This window comes from Neomonachus schauinslandi, chromosome 8, assembly GCF_002201575.2.
Source record: "Neomonachus schauinslandi chromosome 8, ASM220157v2, whole genome shotgun sequence".
Taxonomy (NCBI): domain Eukaryota; kingdom Metazoa; phylum Chordata; class Mammalia; order Carnivora; family Phocidae; genus Neomonachus; species Neomonachus schauinslandi.
Genome location: NC_058410.1, coordinates 30,749,600 through 30,770,252, shown reverse-complemented (window position 1 = coordinate 30,770,252; position 20,653 = coordinate 30,749,600). Strand labels below are relative to the sequence as shown.

Below are 20,653 nucleotides of genomic sequence, written 5' to 3'. Positions count from 1 at the left end.
GTGTTTTCATTAGTATTTTGTCCTAAGCATTTTCTAAATTCATTGGTGATTTCTTCTTTGACTCATAGGTTACTTAGAATTGTGGTGTTTAATTTTCAAGTTTTAATGATTATTTCATGTATTGTACTACCATTGCTTTCTAATTTAATTAATTATGGCCAGATACTATACTCTGTAAGGTTTAACTTAAAATCTAATGATACTTATTTTATGCCCAACCTGACAGTCATCCTGGTAGACATTCCATGTGCACTTGAAAATAATGTGTATTCTATAATTATTGGGTATTAGTATACTATAACTGTCAACTACAGCATGTTGGTGACAGTGTCTACTTTTGCAATTGGTTATTGGGGAAGGAATGTTGTAAAAGCTCCAAGTATGACCATGGACTGCTAGTCAGTTTCTTCCCTTAATTCTGTTAGTTTTTGCTTTATATATTTTGAAGCTCGGGCTAGTAGGTACATGCACATCTAGGGTTGTGAGGAATTTATCATTTCTTTCATTTTCTTAATTCATCTCTTTGTATCTGGTAATACTCTTCATTTTGAGGACCATTTTGTGATATTATGATAGCCCAAACACTTATCTTATGTTTATTATTTACACGTTACATTGTTTTCCATTCTTTACTCTGAACCTAATTGTGCCTTATCACTGCTCAGGTTCCCAGAAAGCAGACTCTAACATGGAGATTTATGTGCCAGGAGTTTATTGGAGTGTGCTTTCAGTGGTATTATTTTTGGTGGAATGATGGAAGCATGATTAGACTGAGAGATTTTGATCGTCAGTGCAACTGCAACAAAGGCCTCAGCTGATCTTATGGTGACTCTAGACTCAAGTGACTTTCAGGGTGAGGGTAATACCTTTATACCCCTTCATGGTCAGTCAGTAGATGAGGGCTACCCCAGAAAGGGTGTGGTTTAGGTCAAAATGACTCTTTATTTGAGGGCAAGTCTTGGAGAGGAATTTAGTTGAGAACTGTCAGTTGGTAACACTACAGCAGCTATAGGAATGAATTCTTCTGGGCAATATATCATAGTATCACAGTGTGTCTGTATTTAAAATACTTCTCTTGTAGATCCCTAATAGTTGGGCTGTGGTTGTTTAATCCAATCTGACAATCTTTGGCTCTTCATTGGAGTGTTTAGTCCATTGATATTTAGCGTAATCATTGATATGGTTAGGTTTGAGTGTGCTATCTTGCTACGTGTTTTCTATTTTTCACATACGTTCTTTCTTCCTTTCTCTTTTCCTGGTCTTTGGGGTTAATCAAATTTTTAAAATGTTTTATTTTAATTTTTCCATTGAATTTTTGTTATATATATCTGTTAATATTTTTTCTTATTAATGTTTAATGTTAGGTGTTACTTGATGTATCCTAAATGTCTTCTCCAAGTATATCATAACACCTCATGTCAAATGAAAGAACCTTAAAAGAATATAATTTTGTCCCACTCTCTTTGTGCTACTGACATATATTTTACTCCTATACCATATTATAGATCACTTTTTCTCTTTTTTTGGCTTCAGTTGGCTGTCTTTCATGAATTAAAAGAAAAACAAAAGATAACCTTTGTATTTACCTATACATTTACATTTCTGTCACTCTTCATTCCTCCCTGTAGCTCTGGGTTTTTATCTGGTATCCTTCCTTTGAACAGAAGGTCTTCCTTCAGTATTTTTACGGGGTAGCTTGTTGGTGATAAGCTCTCTTGATTTTTGTTGATCTCTTGTGTTTCTCTTCTTTCATTGAAGCATGTATGCCTTCTTTGGACTACTGTGAAATCCTGCTTTTTTAGTTTCTGTTTCCAAAGAGCGTCAGCCTTTCAAGAGTCTCGGTTTTATTTAGGGGCTCAATTCCAGCACATTCCCTGAAACAGACTTAAGTCAACCTGTCTATTCCTAAGTAGATACTAAAGGTGTAACAACTCTAGCCCTCAGTCCTTCAGCTCAGTTTTCAGCCCTGGATCCACAAGGTCAGCTAGAAGTTTCTGTTCTGACTTTGAGTTTATACTTTATTTCTAGCTATTGATTTCTTTGTCACTGGTGGCTGAATACATCACATTTTAGGAGTTGAATATTTCCAACATTTCTACATGTTTATAACTGAGATGGTCAGTGTAGGAGGGAAGGAATCCCTATCAACTTAAACAGCTAAGATGACAGAGTCTTTCTTCTGTACTTTATTATACAGAATAGTTGTAGGATTACAAATATATTATGAGGCTAGACTACTGTGGGAGCTTTATTTATTTACTAATTTTTAATGGACCGTCATGTTCAGCTGGTTAACAAAGAAGTCTTAGCTATTAGTCTCAGTTCTTATTGTGAGATCACATGTGTGCTCAGTAGAATAATATATGTAGTTTGTTAAGAAGTCATTGCTGAGATTTCAGCTTTTGCTCTGCTGCTTCCTGCTCTATCAGGTCTATGGAAATGCAGGACCTCGCAAGTCCTCATCCTCTTGTTGGAAGTGGTGATACTCCTGGTAGCTCCAAACTGGAGAAGGCTAATCTCAGCAGCACATCTGTCACCACAAATGGCACAGGAGGTAAGTGTACCACCCCAGAGACACCAGAAGCACATTTCAATGTTTGCTATAATTTCACATGCTAGGGATCTGCTAATAAATAAATCCTTATCAGTAATAACATAATCAGCATTATATCCAGGGAATATATGGCCAATAGACTGTCTGTTATTCTGTTGATTTTCTTGAAACTTTTGCACCTCCTCTGTAGCTGGAAAAATTCAGAAAGAATAGATATCCCTGAACAACATTTTGAAGGCTTTTAGCAAAGCTCCCTTTTTGTATTTGCCCTTGTAAGTATTCCAAAAAAAAAAAAAAATGTAGAAAATGTGGCCAAAAAGATTTGCACTCTGATCTTGTGAGAGAGAGAGAGAGAGACAGAGAGAAAAGAAATTATACTAGTATACTAGTTTTTGGTTTTATTTTGAACTGCAGGAGAAAGGCTATCCCAAATTTTTCTTTTTTTTCTTAAAAGAGATTTGAGAATAGAAAAATATTTATGTCTGCTGCACTTTCTTTTCAAAGAGATTAATACCTGATGTATTTAAATTGGGAATTAAATTTTTTTCAGATACTTTCTCATTTGATTAGCCTATAATTATGCCACAGCATAATAACAGTTATTTCAGATATCCTGCCCTACTAATTTTATAAAAAGCGCTCAGCCATCAAAATATATGGTCAATTTTTACATCAGAATATGTAGAGAGATGTCAAATATATACACATTATGTGTAAGCTACTTTTTAAGTTATTCTCCATCATTTTGAAGTTTTATAGATCTGTTTTAGTCAGTAAGAGAAAAATTATATGAAATTAGTAACTAATTATATTATTAGATAACAGCATTTGCCACATCATATTTTCTTTTAAATTTTCAGTATTTATGAAATTGATACACCTCTTCCCATTTAATTTAAAATAACTGTGCAGTCTAAAATTTTTTTGTAAAGTTGTGTGCATTGCAATTTGCCTGTATTTAATAGTGTTTTACACCAAACCCATTGTAGATTAACATTTCCTTGTTTATAATGTTTTATTTGTCTCTAAACTTGCATCTATAATTTTAGCTAATTAATTATAGGATTGCAAATTTATAAGATTGTTTAGTGATGATTTCTGGTGTAAGAACATTTATATTTAAACCTTAACTTGGGTACATACAATAAGATTTTTAAAAACTCTGGAATCAAACCTTGGAGTTCACTAATTATCATGTGTATGTATTTAACTGAACTAAAACAGACCTGATAAAGTATAAAAGTCATACATTGCAGTTACGAATTTGGCTAAAAGGTCAGGAACCAGTGCAAGCATTGAAAACTATTCATGTACACTGGGCAGGCATTCGGACAATGAACCCTTATACTGTTCCTGTTCTCAGGGGACAACATGACTGTTTTAAACACTGCAGACTGGTTGCTGAGTTGCAACACCCCCTCTTCCGCAACAAGTATGAGAGATGATGGTACACTGCATGTGTTTGGGTGTGTGGTATTGCCCTTCTGGTTTGCTTTCTGTTGCTATTTCTGTTTGCACTTCCTGTGTTAAGTACTTGTAAAGAAAAAGGAGAAATAAACATGACTTTTTGTTGTTTATAGATAACAGTTGACTATGTTTTTTTCTTACCAACTACTATTCTAATCTGAGATTCCTTAGACCAGTACTGTTTTTTCTTACATTCTTTTATAATGTCGCACCAACGGATACAGCTACTGTCTTTCTAACTACATATCATCTAAGTGGCTAATTCAGCACAGCAGTCCTATCAATAAGAGCAGGTGAAGCAGATTGTACATACATACAGACTCAGTCATCTCCATAACCTACAGACTGTCTTAATTTAAATTCTTAACATGGCAAGAAGATATTCGTGATTTTACGGACTTCAATAAATAATCCAGTTAAAGTGCCTAAAGTATAACATAAACATTTAAACTTCCATCATTTAAAGAATTATCAGTGTGAAAGCTATACATTTAAAATTATAAATCAATATTAACCCTTAAAATACTTTGAACTATAATTACTACATTCATATACACAAAATATATAAAAGTATAAACCTTCTTTTTTTTAAAAGAGTTATTTATTTATTAGAGAGAGAGAGGCTGGGGAGGGGCAAAAGGAGAGGGAGAGAAAGAATCCTCAAGAAGACTCCCCGTTAAGCATGGAGCCGGACGTGGGACTCAATCCCAGGACCCTGAGATCGTGACCTGGACCTAAACCAAAAGCCGGACACTCAACCAAATGAGCCACCCAGGTGCCCCATAAAAATTTTTTTTCTAAATCAAAGTTAATATATTATCAAAATCAAAAAATAAAAGCAAAACTATAACACTAACATGAAATCACCCAATTTTAAGATTAATAAGAAGACGTCCTTACCTGTTGGAAATGTGCACTATAAGAGAGCAGTTAGGATAGGCAGTTTGGCTGGATCTTGCTGTATCTAATTAAATTAAAATATATGGCCAGTGAATTAAGAATACTCCATTATACACATTATTTATGTTTTTCTATAATTTTAGCTCAAAATGTTTTTCAATTCCACACTTAAAATATACATTTTATACTTAAAATATGTTGCAAGAATTTAGTTTCTCTTAATTCTAACTCAGGGTCTTTTTCTATAAAGGGCCAGATAATAATATTAGCCTTTATAGAGCATACCATGTCTGTCTCATCTACTCAGCTATGTCACCAATAACTCAAAAACAGGCATAGGCAATGCATAAATGGATGAGATTCATCAGGTTCCAATAAAACCTTATTTATGGATCCTAGTATTTAAATTTCATAGTTATCACATCATAAAATATTCTAGTTTTTATTTTTTAAACATTTCGTTTGTCAAAAACATTTTTAGCTCACTGGCTATTGTTCTCTTCTCAAATATTCATGTAACATGGGCAACTTTACATATGTACAATCAGTATTTAATAATTTAGATCTAATCTCAACCAGAAACTTTTTTTTTATTTTGGAGTCTTTTTTTTTTTTTTTAAAGATTTTATTTATTTATTTGACAGAGAGAGACACAGCGAGAGAGGGAACACAAGCAGGGGGAGTGGGAGAGGGAGAAGCAGGCTTCCCGCCAAGCAGGAGCCCGATGCAGGGCTTGATCCCAGGACCCTGGGATCATGACCTGAGCTGAAGGCAGATGCTTAACGACTGAGCCACCCAGGCGCCCTAAGAAACATTTTTCTAAATATTAAGCCTCAGATTTTCCTAATTCTTAGCATTAATGTTAATAGTCACGTGGCCACGTGGGAAGAACAGGAATTGTGTGTCAGAAGGAACACACTTATTAGCTGTGTCACCTTGGACAAGTTACTTAACCTCTCTGAGCTTTAATCTCTTTCTATAGAAGGAGGATAATATTTCCATGCCAAAGTTTTTGTCTTAAATTAGATAGGAACAAATTGTTTGCCAGTAAAAAACAGTATATTTCCCTTTCTTTAATTAATAATTCAGGAGTAACTAGGCAGTAGTTTTTAAGGAAAATGAAAACATGCATTATGTTAAAAGACTCTCCAATGTTTGGTCATATAGTATATTTTCAGCATTTAGAATGTGTAAACTGGCCAAAGAAGGCAAGCTTTTAGTAATAAAATGTTAGGTATACTTTGATTATTAACGATGTAGTCTTGGAGGGTTTCCTGCGGAGCAGGGAGCCTGATGTGGGGCTGGATCCCAGGATGCTGGGATCATGACCTGAGCCAAAGGCAGACCCCTAACGACTCAGCCACCCAGGCGCCCCTAAACTGTTTTATTTTTAATATTGGGTTTTATTGTGGGAATTGGATCACTTTATAAAATTATTATAAAAAAAGGAAAAAGCAAAAGCTAATTTAGTGGCTTTTGAAAATCTTTCCATTAACTTTGAGATTTTCAGGAGGACTTTAATTATATAGTTTTTACTAATATGAATAAGTTGATAGTGTCACCTTAATATCCTACCATACTACATTGGTACTCTTTAAATATATCACATTATTCCTTGAATTGATTTAAAGTGTTTTAGCACCTTAGTCCTAATTATATAATTACATCTGCAGATTTATATTGGAAACTAATTTTCCTTTCAAATTTTTGTTGCTTGTAAAATTGTTAAAATGTAGAACTGTCAATAAAAGCGGAATAAATGCAATCATACCCTAGCATGTAGATCAGTGGTTAACAAATTTTTTTCTGTAAAGGGTCAGATGGTAAATATTTTCGGCTTTGCAGGTTATGTGGTCTCTGTTTTTAGCTATTCAGCTCTGCTGTTGTTCCACAAAAGCAGCCATAGACAATGACCTTGGCTGGGTTCAAATAAAATTTGATCTGTGAACACTGAAATTTGAATTAAAGAAAATTTTCACATGTCACAAATATTCATCTTTTGATATTCTTCAACTATCAAAAAATTTAAAAGCCATTCATAACTCACAGGCTATACAGAAACAGGCCATGGGGAAGATTTGGCATGTAGGATATAGTTCGCTGACCCCCGATATAAAGCCATCTTTATGCTCTGTATACTTCATGTATATGCATATTTATGCACGTAAATGCATGCCAATCATATGAAAAGTTACTTACAGAAATAGGTAAGATTTTTATTGGCTTGATGGTGTCAAGATTCATGATTAGCTGTACTTTACAGAAAGACATCTGTTGGAATTGCTTAGGATAGGATCTAAAAGTAGATTTTCACTTTCTCAATTAAAATGTATCAAGTTCCTGTTATATGCCAGGCTCTGTGCTAGGAAATAGGAACCCATTGACCTATAGAATATGATACTGGCCATCAAGGGACCAAAAGTCCAGCAGAGGGAAACAGACAAGAAAGTAATGAGTGCATAATGTGTTCAAGGTGGGTGCATAGCAGAGGGAAGGAATATTTGATTCTACATGGAGATTAAGAAAATGCTTTAAAGAGAAGGTTTGGGGGAACCTAAATCAGACATTCTGATCAGATTTATAACATTTTCTGTATTTAAAATCTATATATCACAGAAAATCTTCCAGAATTTTTATTATATTTATTATACAGATGATTGACTTAGGCAAGGGGTTTATTTCCAAATGTTATGTGTTTGTGAAGTAGAACCACCTACTATCGTGCCTCTATTTCTTTTTAGATTTCTTTTTAATGAAAACCATAAATTGCTTTATCAAATTATTTTACGAAATTACTTTCTGGATATTTAGGAGTGAAAGACACTTGGTGCTCATAGATTTTAGAGTGAATATATTGATTTAGACAAACATAAATCATAGGCTATACTAATTATTAAAATTGGTAGGCAATACTGTGTGTCCCCTGCAGTGTTATAAATTGTAACCTTCCTAATCTAACTCCTCCTGAAATTCTTTGTAGAACTTATGCTGTTAGAAGGAGCTATGGGTGATTTTGTGGTTCAGAAAGAAGTATATTTAGAATTAACATATATATGTCTTTTAAGTGTACACCAGTTTAAGCACAGATTTTGGAAGATGAAATGTAAGATGTAAATTACTTGGGTCACCTTCTCCTTCAAGGATTAAATCTCCTATCGCAACTAACGAACATGAACTTTGGATTATTATAATAAACAGACTTTCTTCACAAATATTTAATAAACATTAATGTTGTACTTGAGTTCCAAAGATAATCTGAACAGACAAGATTAAATTTGCTTTGAAAATATGTGCAGGAGGGTAGGGATGAAGGCCGAGGCACAGCTGACAGCCGACAATAATCACATACAGTTTTGGTTTAGTCCATAGATAGCAATTATCTTTAAAGGTGAAAAATAAAATCCAATTATACCAACATATTACAATCAATATATTAAAAATATTTTGACTTTTATTTTTTTTAAGTTTGGCTCTATGAAAAAGATCCAAATTGCAAATATGTAACTAGTGGGGGGGGGTTGACAATACAAGTATTTCTTGAATAATAAGTTCTGTACAGAGTGCTGTATATAGTTTGTCATCCTTTAGAGAAACCCTGAATTACTGAATTAACCCTGAATGCCGAATTACTTATTTTGAACATAGAGAAGAGTAAAACCACAATACTCTTTAACTTAGGACATTAAAATATGCTTGTTACTTTTGAAATCAAAAGTTATAAGTTTCATTTTTTTGAAAAATATTATGTTTATCACTTCTAGAAGATTGTCCTTTCCATTTTATAGCATGTAATGATTGTGGACATTGTCCTAATAAGTTAAAAACCCTGTTGAACCTGTGTTAATTTAAGAAAAGTGAAATACAGTGAGAAAAAGTTACATTTGAACATGACAATGAATTACACTGATAATCATTTGGAATGAGGATTTTTATAAGTTTTAGAAAATAGTAAGATCTTTCATTGATGAGTATCTTTCCAGTAATGCCTTGCACATATTTAACTAAAAACAAAGTTTCCTGCCACTAATAAAGTATATGGTATATTTAATTGAAAGTGCAGAAACAAAACCAAGACAAAAGAAAATGGAATACATTTTAAATATGTTTGAACCTTTATTGAAAATGACTTGCGTTTTTCAAGCTTTGTAATTAAGATAGTGTTTCCATTGTACTAGTTACCTGTTTTATAAATATTAAGATACTTATTTGTATTCTGTCTTTTTAATTAATCATATATGGAATCATATATGGAATGTCCTCTTAGTTTTCTGCCCCTGGAAGAACAAATTATTTTTTATTACCTAATGTTATTTTTTTTTCTTTACAAAATCAAACCAAATTAACTTTGCATTTTACTTGGAGCCAAGAGATGTTTGTTGATGTCCACCTAATGTGAGAATAATTTGCTTTTCGTAGCAACATAATCAAATTTCCCTCTTTTCCTTTTTGTTCTTAACTGCATATGAAAAATAAATTAGCATTAATGTGCAGTTTTTCTCCAAATCCATTTGTTGAGTTAGTACTTTAAAATCCATGCATGTTAGTACACTGAACACATCTTGACATTTATGCTTCTCTTCATATACTTTCTACGGATGCCTTTTCTCGGTAAAATGGAACTTCTTTGTCTGTCTTTGACTAAATTCAGATCTTTAAAGTTTTAATGAGAGATGTTTCCAGGATGGTGAATGCAACCACAACTCTTTGTCTCCCTTTATTTCCTTATCTTTTTGACCACCTGAAACTTTCAAATTGAGGCGATTATAATCAACATCAGTACAAAGCTGGGATCCAGAGTAACAGAACTAATCCTCATGTCTGGCTTCTAGACTAGTTTTTTAGACCCAGCTCTCGTTCTGCTCCTTTCTCCTCAATTCACAAGTAAAATACGTAATTTTTTTGCATCTATTTTACAATTGTTTATAGATTTAGACACAGGTAAATAGGAAAGTACCCAGCATTAGAATTTGGAAGTTTCAAGAGACTGTCCCTTGTATTAGTGTTGCTGAAGGCTTTGGGCTGTGCTTTTTTGTCAGAAGTCGAATGTGGGCATTACATCAGAAAGAGAGCTTTACATCCACCTAGGTCACACTCTGGATCATCTTCATACAGATAAAAGGAATTCTTGATTAGTTAGTGCTTCCTGAGAGGCAGTATGGTTTAGAATTTAGATTCTGAAACCACACCACCTGGTCTCAAATTCTAGTTCTTACTAGCTATGTGACTGTAGGCAAGTTATTTAGCTACTTTGTGCTTCAGGTTTGTTATCTGAAGAATTAAGATGATAATATTATTTACCTCATATGATTGTCATGAGGGAGAAATGAACTCTTGATAAATAGCTTTGTAGCAGTAAATAATTTTTTTTAAAGATTTTATTTATTTATTTGACAGAGAGAGACAGAGTGAGAGAGGGAACACAAGCAGGGGGAGTGGGAGAGGGAGAAGCAGGCTCCCCACCGAGCAGGGAGCCCGATGTGGGGCTCCATCCCAGGACCCTGGGATCATGACCTGAGCCGAAGGCAGATGCTTAACTCACTGAGCCACCCAGGTGCCCCATTAGTAAATAATTTTGTAGTGGGAAATATAATTAGTAGTCAGGTATAACTATAAACGGACTACTATGTAAATTTTACTACCATAAAGTTTTAACCACCAATTCATTATTTATCATTATACAAATAACTAAACCCTAGTCCTCAGATTATTGTTGCTATTGAAAAATAGGGTAACCTCAAACTTCCCTTTTGCTAGGATAAGTAATCCAAATTTCTTCTGCTTTCCAAACTTTACAGTTCTCCTCTGAATCTTTGGGCAAATCTTCATGACATTATTCAGTCATGGATGCTAACTTAACCCCAGGGCTCACTGAGGGTTGGGGGGAGTCCAGTCAATTCTGTTTCTGTGGAAAGAGAGCATAATCATTACTGCATGTTTCTCCATCAGTTAATTGCCTTTCTAACAGAGTAACATTGCTGACTTGCTTGGTTGATGGGGACACTCTGACCCCACTGTTCTTTTTGCCATGTTTGCTCATGGTTGGCTAGTCTTCAGCTTTCTTTATAGTTTTCTGCTTGCTTCTGAGTTATTTAACTGTATCATTCCGTTTTATGACCAGGAAACATAAGAGGTGTTAAGTAGAAAATAATTTAGTTGATTCCCTTGCTTCTGTGATGTATGTAGCAGAGCTTTGCCCACAAAGGGAAAATATGGTGTGACAAAAACAGGTCGAGGCTTTTTCACGGCCCCCCTCCCCCACTCACTGCATCTAATAACAGTGATGAGGTGTGCCTGCTCACATCGTTCCCAAGTGAGGATTTTGGCAAAATAGACTACTTCAGAGTAATAATAACATTTTGAAGAGTTTTCAGAAGATGTACTCACTGCTGTAGAAATGATCTCTTTCTCTCTGCTTATCTCTGTAATGTATTAAAAATTGTTTTACCATTAAAATAAAAACCCCAACATCTTATGACTGTTTAGTGTATTTAAGAGCAGAAATTTATTTAGAGTGCCTCATTTTTCACCCATCTCAGGAACAGGCCCGTGGTCTCTGTATTTCCATATGCCTCCATTGTGCTCTTAGGCAATCAGTCTTTTTTTTTTTAATGTCTCCTTGGGAAGAATAAAATACAAGCTAGTAAATCTCTTTGTTATGATTTGGATTAAATGGGCTGAAGACCGACTGTGATTCGTTTTTTCTGTCTTTTGACTCTAATGTCAGAGGGTGCTTAGGTGAGTTACAAATGCAAATATGTGTACTCCTGCTTCCCTTTATAAGGTTGACTGCCTTTAAAACCCAGATCTGAGAGAACTAGCTTAGTCAGAGGATTTTTATACTGAATCTTCTGCAAATGCATGTCCACTTTCTAGAAGCTAAATTAACAAAACTTTCCTCATCGACTTCCTCAAGTTTTCTCTTTTGCATGCCCATGGTAGTTGGAAAAGCCACTAGTGGAACAATCAGCGTCTTTGATAAAAATTTAGAAATAAAACTCACCTGTACTTATTCTTCTACATAGTGTCTCTCCTTGCAGTCAAAACAGAGCCTTTGAACAGCAGCGAAGCGGCAACCACCACTGGAGATGGAACCCTTGACACTTTTACTGGGTCAGGTAAAGCCTTAAGCTCACGCGTTGCTACGTACACATTGGGGTGCTCACCATCTTCCTGGTGAATAAACAGCGGAGTTTTGAGAATGTGGGTTTTTATTGATTTAGCGTTAGATTTAGTTTTTGGAGAACTAATTGTCATAAAAGTATATACTTTTAAAAAATTATACTTGGAATCATTTTGCTGGATTTTTCAGTTGACAGCAGAACAGTCCTCTGACTTTCTTGTTAGGAATAAGCAGGGCTGGCTTCCTTTGGAATTATTTTATAGAGTGTTTAATTTAATAATTAGGTTGTAATCGTTGGCTTTGTTCCCTTGACTTGTCCATTTAAATGGCATAAAAACTCCCTTCTCTCCCAACATTCGAGATGTAAAACTATCCACTTGATTCCTTCTAAATAACCTTGTTTCCTCCCTGGGTTTAAAAAAAATCCTCCTGTGTAAGCAGCTGAGTGACAAGTATTAAAGGTTAATGGGCTTTGGGAGGACACATGCTGGTTGCATTAGAACCCAGCCTGAGAGCACTACTTTCACCCAGTGCTTCAAAGAGAACAATAACGTGTCTTTAAACAGCAATCCTTTTAAATATAAATACCTGATAACTCCCAGGTGGGCACAAAGGACACGCATTAAGTTGACTTCGTTCAAGATTTTAAGCTACAATATTTTGTTTAGTTTGTTATCTGGTGAAAGGATTTTTTTTTTTTTTTAACCTGAGAAGGAATTTGAATAGCACAAAGATGAACAGTAAACCTAGAGAAGTTTCTGTGGTAATTACATCGTGGTTCTTCCAGTCTACCTTAATAAAGCTTAACGTTTTATCCATATTCTCACATACGGAGGTTGTCTGTGGGTGTGCTTCAGGTATGAAGAGTGGAGGCATGTCCTTGAGTATAGCATCCTGGTAGCATACATTGCATTTTTATAGATACAGATGAGCCCCTCTCATTAGTTCACACTGATTGGGAGCAGTTGCTGTGTATTCACATAAATGTTAGTATTTCAGACAGAAAGAGTAATAACTCTTACGCTCTGCATTGAGACTCACATGCGCTAATCCATAGGCTTTCTAGCAATTCACTTGCCTCCCAGGAGATAAATAGGTAGCAACTTACTCTAGCAGTCTTTACTGTTCACCTACCATAACTCTGGTAAACTTTCTGCAGAGTGAATGCATTGGAACACATTTTTAGGGAAAGAAGTGAAATTCCTAAGGAACTGTTGGCATACTTAAATACCATACCACAAGTTCACTGATAGCTAAACGACAACATTGTAGAATGTTAGCCGCACGAGGAATTTCAGAGGTCTCTGATCTGATTTATAGGCAAGAATACAGAGGTGCAGATAAGTTAAAGGTGTGAAGGCCATAGGGTCCAGGCCTCACAGCTGCTCACTGGTATGAATGAGTGCAGAGCAGTGTTCTGATCAGTCTGGGAGTCCCTTCTGTACTACCCCATTGGAAAATATAAGAATGGAAAAAGAAATAGCTGTGAGCTGCCATCCTGTCTAAAATTCACTCACATTATCTTTACAAATAGTTGTCCAGTTTTCTTTTACGAATTATCTAGGGATGTGCTGTCCCATAGTCACTAGCCATAGGGGGCTATTTAAGTCTCAGTTATCTTAAAATTTGGTAAAAGGAAAAATGTTTTTTCTAGTCACAACAGTCACATTTCAAGTGTTTAAGAGCTGCCTGTGGTCTTCCAGTGACTACGGTGTTGAACAACTCAGCTACAGAACATTTCCAGCTCCACGGAAGGTTGTTGGACAGGTTTTTCTGGACGACAGTGTTCTAAGTCAGGGATTCCCAACAGCAGCACTATTAAAAATTTGGCTAACTTTTTTTCTTTTTTTGTTTGTAGGGGAGGATCTGTCCTCTGTGTTAGAAGAGGTTTAGCAGCATCCCCACTGTCTATCCCAGAATGACCGTAGCACTCCCCAGTTATGAGAACCCAAAATGCCTCCAGACATTTTAAATGTCCCCTCACAGGCAAAATTCCTACCTGCCCAGCTCCCTCACTTCCCATTGCCTACCCCGTTGAGAGTCTCTGATCTAAGGTGACACAGTAATTACAATAAAACCTTAAAATTGTTTGCATGATGCTCTGGGAATCTGGTAATATTGTATAGAAATTTGTTGTAATTAATTTTCAGGACCTTTTAAAAACAAGCAGTTTGCTTACTTTTATTTGCAGAGATGATGGAATATAATAAGTTGAGTGCTTTGGGGTAGTATCTCTTGTTTACTGAAATGACAATGGGGAATGAAAGGAAAATCTCTGAAATCTGTACATGGTAGCCCAGAAACCATACTGGAGATTAGGCTGCCCTGTGTAGGAACAGACTTTACTCTGGTCAGCATAATCTCAACCCACTTTAGTCAAATTTTTTTGTTTTCGGTTATCTGCAGATTCATGAGTTAGAATAAATATACATTTTAGTTTAGAAGCAAGTTTTGTGTGAACATCTTAGTTTTCTGAGCCAGAGGTTTTGCGTTCTATTTAGAAAGTGAACATACAGATAGTAATAGAAATTTTAAATGTTAAGCCTTGATACTGTTATGGGTACATTATTTTAATGTTGCCTAGATTCATTCATTAGCAGGAGGAAAATCCTATATATTCAGATTTCCATTCAGGTATATGGGGCTTTTTTCTGAAATAATTTTGCTCTTTGGCCTGTTTTTTTGTTTTTTTTTGTTTTTTTAATAAAAGCTGCTGTGGTGGATGGTTCTTTTCATTACTTGATGTCTCTTTGGAAAAGCTTTGTGATTTGCAATCTTGAGAAGACCTGATTACTATAAAGTCTTGAGTGTGCCAAAGTGACATTTTATAAATAAGAGACAAAAACACATGAAGTTATGCCTCATTTAACTATATTTTTGCTAAAAAGAGTATTCACTATTGTAAGTTAATGAACCAGACTGAATTTCCTGGGGAATAACATTATTGCTATTATGTAATGTACACTTAGTGCCTATGGTGTGGTAGAAAAAGAGTGTTCTCACTGAAGTGATTTGAAACAAGTTTTGAACATTAAGCCTTTAATAAATCAGTAGAAAATTAATGGTTCATTGGTCAATTGATTTTCAAATTTATATAGCAAATTCACTTAAATTTTGCTTGATTAAAATATTTAGAACATGACACCTCTCGTCATATTCAGTGATTTTCAAAATTGATTCATAATATCCTTGAAAACAAACTTCTGCACCTATTGCTATGAAAACTGTAATATACTGTCCATGCTCAGAGCCTACAGGCCAAAATAGAATTTTAAATACATTAAATTCTATGTGTTTATGAAATGACAGATCACAAGGGTACTTAATAGCATTTGGATATAGAAATATATCATGTTTCATAAAATAGTTAACAACCTAAACCTATTTGTCACTTTTATAACTCTAAAAGTTTAGCTCCAGAATTATTATGAACAACTTAGGAAGGACCTAGTACTTTGAAGTATAACTATGATTGATTAGACTAAACTAATTCCAGCACTGCATTGTGTACTACTTTAATCTTTTTGAAAAGTGAATGAACAGCAGATGGCTTAATAAAGACACTCTGTGTGCCTGCCCAGTATGGATTGGCTCTGAAGGGACTGCCTCAATACTTTGGAGTCCATATATTTGCAATACATCTGTCTTAGTCAAGGCAGATGGTGAAGGGAAAGAGAAACTTCCAAACTTCTGAATGTATTCCAGTTTGGGGCTGCATGGTAGGACAAAATGTTAATAGGACCTGGCTTTCACCTTTAAGTTCTTCTCAAAAAAGAGCTTTCTCTGATAGTTCAAAATATATTTGTAAAATATGATTACTGCTGCATTATGCAATTATGTTTCTTAAGACGTGGTGCCTTATCCCTCATGCTTTCTATGCATATTCCAGTTAGTACTCAGACATTTTGGACTCTGCATTCTTAACTGTCATCTGATTGGTAAACTTCGAGGCAATATAAAATGATAGCATTTTATAATTTCAAAGTGAAGCTGGAACTTCACATTTTTCCTGAATTTTTATTGTATTTTTAGTAGAATAAATATGGAAGAAGAGCAATATGTTGCTGTCATATTTGGAATTTAAAACATAAAACATAAGGTCTGAAAATTTTGAAAATTTACTTTGTCATGAAAGAAATCTTAATGATCTATAATCAAAGATGTTTATTCATACTTCATCATACATAAGAATATGCTATTGATGTGAGAAAGCAAAAGAAAGACAGAGAGAAAGGATTTGTGAGAAGATTTCATTTTATGCTGGAATATTTCATTTTATGCTCTTAGAGCAAACTTGAAGCAGTTCAATTAGAAGAAAATATTTAGGCATCTGTTTCTGTTTAGAAAATGAATTTTTTCTGTATAGAAAATAAGTGAATTATTAGAGACAGCTCTTGAACATGATAATTTCTTCAAACTGGTTTTGTCATTCTAGTGAAACTTACTCATGAAGCAACTATTTTTTGCACTGGTTTTTGTGTTTTACAGTAATAACAAGTAGTGGCTACAGCCCCAGATCAGCGCATCAATATTCCCCACAGCTCTATCCTTCCAAGTAAGTGCTCAGTAGATTCTTTCAGATTTGTTAGAATAACTTTCCAGGATTATCTTTATTAATCTGTATTCACACAACATAACTTCATATTGGGATACCTTTACGTATATAAGTGTGTTATAGATAGTTGAATAGATGAATGCTTGTATAAATCAGTTGGGTGGATTAGACATACGGATAAATGTCCTTTACAAATCTAGAAATAGAGATATACTCATGTTTGTCCAGACAATTCCGTTAATTCTGGATCTTTGTATACCTTGAGGAAAGCATCAAGCTCAAACCAGAAAACACTGATTTCTTAATGGAAAGTCAAAAATGCTGACTAGCTTAAAGAAAATCTAAAAAGATTATATTTTATTCAAACGTTAACGCTTCATAATTTGTTCCATATTCCATTATTTTCATTGGATTTCAAGTTCTCAGAAACATATTTTTGAATAATGTGCTCTGTTGTTTTTATAACAAATGAAATCAACTTACTGAAGACAGTGGTAGAAATTTCAAATTTAACAATATTAGGTACATATCTGAATTTGGTTACAATCAGCCAGATGTGTTAAGATTTTGGAGCCATGATTCACACACATTTAAATGTTAATCTCTGCAACCAGCTACAGTCTCTACTCTTAAGTACAGACTGGTGTTTGGATACCCATTCAGGAACATTCTGTAAAATGTGGCATGATAAAGGGAGTGGCATTCCATTTCTGTTCAGGAAGCAGCTGCCTACCTTTTTCCTTTCTTTTCTTTTTTTAAATGTCCCGTTCTTGGTAGAGAGTTCTTGGTAGGGCTTTTCATGACTCTTGTATCCGCTGTAGAGCAGTAGGTCACTCGTAGTGACTGCGAGTATGCTCATGAGCATGCTAACTGGTCTGGGCCCCCCTTCCCTGCCCTGCACATTAATTAGAATACTATTTCAGAGGTAAACAAGTACTATAGACTTGGAAGAGACTTTAGATACGATATCTGATCCAAATTTCTCATTTTACAGGTGAGGTGTAAGTCTTTAGGGAGTTTAAACCATTTGTCCTAAGTCACTAGACTGATCTGTAGCTCGGACGTTTGGACTCTTGTCCTTTCCCTATTGTTAGAACTGTATTGTGGATAAAGAAGAGGATTACTTCCTGGCTTTTATAAGGTTTCACTGAATCTAAGCTGTCTGAAATAATGTGCAGTCTTTGTTGCCACAGTAATGCTATTTTTCTGATATTTAGGCCCTATCCACACATTCTTTCTACACCAGCAGCTCAAACAATGTCTGCCTACGCAGGCCAGACTCAGTATTCGGGGATGCAGCAGCCAGCCGTCTACACAGCCTACTCACAGACAGGACAGCCCTACAGCCTGCCCACATACGGTATCTCACGTCTTCTCTCTGCTCCTTTGCTTAGTGCTTAGATATTCTAGCATAAGTTACAACTCAGGAGCAAGGTCATTTTACTAATGCAAGGGTCTGCACGTGTGTTTCCCAAACAGATCTGGGCGTGATGTTGCCGGGCATCAAGACAGAGAGCGGACTTTCACAGACTCAGTCCCCGTTACAGAGTGGGTGCCTCAGCTACAGCCCGGGGTTTTCTACCCCACAGCCAGGCCAGACGCCTTATTCTTACCAGATGCCAGGTAAGCCACCACACAGGAAGCGTGTTACGTGAGGAGGAATTCTCTGGATGAGACTCCTTGGCTTCAGAGTAGGAATATGCCTTCATGAAAATGGTTTTAATTGCTACTGCTCTTCACATCAGGAAAGACAAATAACTAGGGGGGAAAAAAAACATGGTGAAAAGAATTGAATATACATCAGGAAAGATGACCCATACCGAATTTCAGTACTTAAGTTGAGGTTGTATATAATTGGCAGGACATTAGGTCCAAGCAGAGTAACCTCTGGGCCACGTCAGTCACACGTAGGGCATCTCCTTAAGTGAGGTTCAAAGATTCATAAAAAGTCCCAGTATTTTCTTGTCTGTATTCCTTAAGTATGTAATGTTGCTTTGATTATATTTAAAATTGAATTAGTACCTTTCTAAGTCCTATTTACCATTGAACTGTTTTGGATTTTCTGTTCGTTCCTCAAATACCCCTCCTCTCTATTATAGAGAAATACTCTATTTCTTACTAGAAATATTTATGTAATTTGTACCTCCCCCTGCAAAAATCCTCCGTATCTGAGTATTTAATTTTGCTTCTACATCTGATCATTATGTAGTAGTTGCAGAATTTTAGCGATATAGTAAATACATTAAAAGCTTGTTTCTGTCATTTTATCTATATTGTTAGTCATAAATTAGGGGTTACATGAACATACTTTTTTAATCAACTAGTGTTGAAATTTTAGTCCATCGACTAAAATGAAATAATTACCTAGACCTTTTTGGCTGAAATGGCAGGTCTCCTTTTACCTAAACTGTAGGTAGAAATATAGTTGCATAAATGGTAAAGCCACAGTGAGCCACACAGCTTCAGTTAGGAGTATGAAAGCAACCATGAATGTATTTTCATTTATTTCCCCAAATACTTGTTGGATATTCTGGGCCAGGTCAGTTTGCATTAATTACATAATACCGTTGCAATTCAGAACACATTGATAAAACAAATAATCAGCTGTGTCAATAGTCTTTCATTTTACTTCCTCATAAGTCCATTCTGTAGAATGTATGTTTTAAAAAACTAATCTTTAAATTGATATTTCACTTGTTTTTAATTAAAAAAATAATTTAAAATTTGAATTTAAAAAATAATTAAATTTCTAACTGTGTAGTCAAATTTTAGAAGGCTCTCAAACCCTAGGTGACTGTAGTGTGAACAGCTCTTCCTTGAGTCTGAGCCCCACTTCACATCTCTCTTGGACCTAGGGAAAGGACATAGGAGGAAAGAAAAGACAGGGTGCTGTAAGCATCAATTCTAAGTTGGTTCTCTGTTTCCTAAGCTAAACCCATCCACATTTTAACTCAAATGGTTTCTGTGTGCATATGCAGTTGGTATGACCATTTGAAAGTTCCAGTAGCTTCCTAGGAGTACTCTGTCTGCATCACATTTTATTCTTTGAAAACCTCTGCTCTTCTAGACATTTAACCTTTAAAGGTTAGCTGCTGTCCTTAAGACTGTTCCCATGTGCTCCTGTTTAGTCCAACAGACATCTATAGCAAAGACTTTAACTGTTGTCACAAGAGGGATAGAGCTAAGCACATTTTTCCTTATAAATCTTTCAACTTCAAATTTCATGTTTTGTTGCCTTAACAAAATTAAAAATATATTTCTTTCGTTGGATTCTGCGAAGTGAAATGTTATTATTATTTTGCAAAGAAATACTTTTTAAATGCAATTTGTTCTTTATTTCTAGGTTCTAGTTTTGCGCCATCATCTACTATTTATGCAAATAATTCAGTCTCCAATTCAACGAATTTTAGTGGTTCACAACAGGTATAGTAGCTTTTTTGTATTTAGGCTTTTTGTATCTGTTTCACATCTTTGAAGAATAGTTTCAGGTTGTCATATAAGTGCATATTCTCCTAGAAAAAGGTTTCTTTATTTAAAATTAAGATGGCATTTCAAGGTGGTAAAAAGTAGCTTTCCAGAATTCTTGGGATCTGTGTTATTCTGGGTATTTTAGGTTTTCTGGTTGCTGAAAGTTTGCCCTTTAAATTTTTAAGCCATGATCATTTTAATCATTTGGCATAGAACTACAAAATGTATTGCATATTTTCCTATTATTTTAAACTGTACTAAACATAATTTTATTTTTTTGACAAGATATTATGAATGTTAAGAGATTGAACTACAACCAATAATTAGGTTATGACAATTTTAGTCCAGAATATTTGTTACTAAACCAAATGCCTCTTGGATTTTTTTTCTTCTAGTCCTGTGGTTCATTTTAATAAATGTTTGATTCCTACTTTCCTGACAGCTGTAATTTTTGTTTGTCACTGTGCTTGCCTCTAGCAGTCCTTAGTCCTCCTCCTAATTATGTTTTCTTAGTATTTTTGTGAGTTCTAAAATCTAGTTTGTTCGAATTATGTGTGGAGCAAGAGTGAATGTTTCTGATGAGTGAATA

General features: G+C 34.9%; 1 protein-coding gene across 3 annotated transcripts in view; it reads left to right on the top strand.

Moving 5' to 3' along the window:
• EYA4 (EYA transcriptional coactivator and phosphatase 4) overlaps window positions 1-20,653 on the top strand; it is a 235,112-nt gene that overhangs the window by 165,134 nt on the left and 49,325 nt on the right. Inside the window, exons 1-7 of one of the 3 annotated variants that reach the window (XM_021693331.1) lie at window positions 10,762-10,795; window positions 11,959-12,036; window positions 16,530-16,596; window positions 17,423-17,425; window positions 17,814-17,965; window positions 18,076-18,219; window positions 19,940-20,019. In XM_021693331.1, the coding sequence (XP_021549006.1) occupies window positions 10,762-10,795; window positions 11,959-12,036; window positions 16,530-16,596; window positions 17,423-17,425; window positions 17,814-17,965; window positions 18,076-18,219; window positions 19,940-20,019 (558 nt within the window). Of the gene's footprint in view, window positions 1-2,429; window positions 2,555-10,761; window positions 10,796-11,943; window positions 12,037-16,529; window positions 16,597-17,422; window positions 17,426-17,813; window positions 17,966-18,075; window positions 18,220-19,939; window positions 20,020-20,653 lie in introns of those variants that run through there. The other 2 variants (XM_021693330.1, XM_021693332.1) reach the window with 2 other exon arrangements.